We start from the raw sequence: 3,383 nt of genomic DNA on the forward strand, positions 1-3,383 counted from the left end.
TATCTTGACATGCAAACCGGCACGAAACTATCATAGTCATTTTATTACAGTGCCTGATTTCTGGTAACGGCAAACTAGTGAGGTGAGTCAGAGAAGAGAGGACGCCGGACCACTTCCTGGTTTTTTTTCTTCTCGTGTCTCCTGCCAAGGCCCGCCCCTAGACCGGAGCCGTCGCGACGAGAGCCGACGGCTCTAGTGCACTAGCACAGAGAGTACTGCAACAGCTGCGTGTCGGTGCAGCCTTGGTCTGTGGATGAGCGCTTTGTCACGCACTGCCCTGTCCTGTGTGCAAGTTGACGCGGATTTCCCGGCACTCGAAATACCCATGGTGAGACGGGACTGCCGCTTCGACGATATAATCAAGGGGGAAAGGAGACGTTTACCATTGTACAGGTATGATCTGGGATTCGTTATTTACGATGTTTCCATTTTATCTGCCGATTATTGCTCCCGGTCGCCTTGCGGAAACCCCAATCCTCGGAGATATGGGAAAATGTGCACATTAACCTGGACAATTTGTCATGCCGAAGAAAGAGGTTATGTTCATTATCCTACTGTAATTTCACTGCCTTGCAAAAATACCCACGATTGTCACTATCACAAGGCTCTTTGTGTAGAGCCGCAGTGCCGGGCGGGCGCAGAGTAGGGATCGCTTTAACAGAAACGGTACGTGCGAACTTGCTCGAGCAGCGAATTGTAACTGGCACGTACGCTGGCGACTCAATGTATCTGATCAAACTCATCAAAATTACTCATTTGGGAACGTTTTGTTACATTTCCACAGTGATTGTATCGCATCGTTTTGGGTAGGGTTGTGACATCACTTTAGTAAAAAGATGGGAAAGAGATAACGAAAGTTTCTACAGCAGACGCCTTTGTTTGCTTCAAGTTTCAGTTGCCCTAACTGAAGGGCAACCCCAACCGTAACCCATAACTCGTATTTGGATAATCTGAAATAGATATATGCTTTCAATCGACTAGTGGCACCAGCTCACGCTCTGCGGATAGTATCCAGATTTCGATCAGCAAATAAATGCCAACTCGCGAGTGTTGATTATTTGCTAATGTGAATACCATGGCCACGAAGGAATAGACTCTGTTGCGGAGTTATAACCCTCTCAACATACAACTTGTGTAGCTTAGCATTAAACAACTGTATCTCTCTTTGTTCTTTATTAGGTTTCTGGACAACGCTTGAGCCGTTGACATGGAGAAAACACTGCACATTCTAGCGAAACCAGCAGACACTACTGATAAAGTTATGGAGCCCACACTGAATCTGACCATGGGTGACGCTGAGTTTACAGAACAACAAATGGTACTGGCGGACAAGATACCATTAGTGAAACCTTGTTTTAAGAAGAAGCCGATTAAATTGGACGCGAATTGCCTTCGGACTCTAGGGGATCCCATTTTAACTACATTACTGAGCGCGGACACACTTGTAGCCGGAGATGGGGTGTTTGTTCCCAGGAATCCAACGAGGACGCAGAGGAATCTATGTACCGCTGCGGTGGTAAAGCAAACAAGGGTCAGTCAGGTGTGCTTGAAGGACGAGAGTACCGTTTCTGGACTGATGGGCAACACAGCAGACACGGAAATGGCGGACACATCAGCCGATGTTCGGGAAGGGGGGCAGAAGGTGACTGATATTCAGCGGGTGACAATGGACACTAATGAGCACGGCTTCCCGCCCCAGGCGCGCGACGTGACGGCGCCCACCACCGTTACCCCATGTGAGGGGCAAAAGATGAATGACATCTATACCTCGGAGTCCTTGCAGGGTGCAAATTGCCTCGCCATCAAAGACAGCTCGCTGCAGAGCGAGATCTTTCTGGATAAAAGCGAAGAAGCCTCTTTGGATTTAGTCTTTGAACTCCTGACCCAGCTGCAGTACCACACACATCAAGGCGACGGGGTATCGATTTGCGTGGATTTCCTCCAGGGAGTCTGTGTCTATGGCAGCGACTGTGCACACCACCACACCGTGCTACCCTACCACTGGCAAATTTGCAGAGCCGATACGAAAATTTGGCAAAGCATATCAGATGATTCGCAAGAACAGCTGGAAAGGCTGTATTGCAATCCGGACAATGAACAAGTCAGAATGAAGTTTCTGTGAGTTCCTCTTATTTTTCTCTCATCCACACTGTAATCAAGGTTATTTGAGTATTTGTGTTTTCGGTTTTGTTGGTTAATGAGTTCATCATAATCATTCTGTCTGTCAGTGAACCAGTATTTCGAGAAGTGCGTAATTGCTTTGTAGTGGTTATGCTTTCCATGCCGCTAAACGTACTCTGACCTTAGCTTGTTATAGCACAGCTGTTAGTTCCTCTTCAATATGTGTCATGTTATGCCCGTTGATGACTGGCATAACATGAGGAAGTGTATTGTCGGCTGGAAGCTGTAAACTTGCATGACCCGAAGCTGCCCGGTGTGGTCACTGACACACACGCTCACACGCACGGTCACACGCACACATTTGCTCGCTCGCTCTCTCTCTCTCTCTCCTCTCGGTCTCTCTATCTGTGTGTGTGTGTGTGTGTGTGTGTGTGTGTGTGTGTGTGTGTGTGTTTGTTTGTCGTTCTCTCTCTGTCACACACACAAACACATGTGAGGTGCGCAATCGCACGCACTCCACCACAAAGTGAAGCTCACAGGCATGCACACTTTTTTTTACAGTTACATATATATACACAGCGTCAAACATATGCTGAACATGCTCTCAATGTCTGTCACTGAATGAGTAGAACATTGCATCTAGCTTTGCCACTGGCCGTGCCTCCTTGAATGATGTCATCAGCACAGGTCAGCCAGACAGCTCACATCTTGAGTCACACCATTTGTCAGAGTGAACAATGTCAGGTGATGCAACCTGCTATTTGTTTAAGCAAAAGGGGCTTTTTGTTTGCGAAAGTCTTTTAGACTAGACCTGTATGCAAAGGCAGGTTTCCAAAAGGAAGTGGTTTGATCATGACAAAGCAAGAAGCTCCCTGCTCTGATTTTAATATTCACTGTGACAAAGGCTTCCCAGTCAGCTGGTGGACAGTGTGTCACGGAGCTCAGAGCACTCTGACACGCACTCATGTTTAGGAACATCCTGCATCTCTGTGGCTAAACATTGTGAAGGCCCACGGTGAAGGTCTATGATAGGCATTAGATCCTTGCCAGGAAATTGCTTAATTACATTGCTGTTGCAAGTCTCTCTTTGAATACAAACATACACAAACAAACAAAAGCACAGATTAAGAAAAGTTGTTTCATTTTGTTGTCATAGCAGTGATCTGCCAGATGTTTACCCGAGTAAGCTTTGCGTTCACATAGCAACGGGCCATAGTTTTCTCTTGCTCTCGTCTCTTACACACTGGACGTGTGTGTGTGTG

General features: G+C 47.0%; 1 protein-coding gene across 1 annotated transcript in view; it reads left to right on the forward strand.

Annotated features, from left to right (window-relative positions):
* The first annotated feature begins 218 nt into the window (after window positions 1–218).
* tiparp (TCDD-inducible poly(ADP-ribose) polymerase) overlaps window positions 219–3,383 on the forward strand; it is an 18,015-nt gene continuing 14,850 nt past the window's right edge. Inside the window, exons 1-2 of the mRNA XM_062552573.1 lie at window positions 219–393; window positions 1,180–2,118. Of these exons, the coding sequence (XP_062408557.1) occupies window positions 1,208–2,118 (911 nt within the window). The 5' untranslated portion in view covers window positions 219–393; window positions 1,180–1,207. The remainder of the gene's footprint in view (window positions 394–1,179; window positions 2,119–3,383) is intronic.

This window comes from Sardina pilchardus, chromosome 13 (genome assembly GCF_963854185.1).
Source record: "Sardina pilchardus chromosome 13, fSarPil1.1, whole genome shotgun sequence".
NCBI lineage: Eukaryota > Metazoa > Chordata > Actinopteri > Clupeiformes > Clupeidae > Sardina > Sardina pilchardus.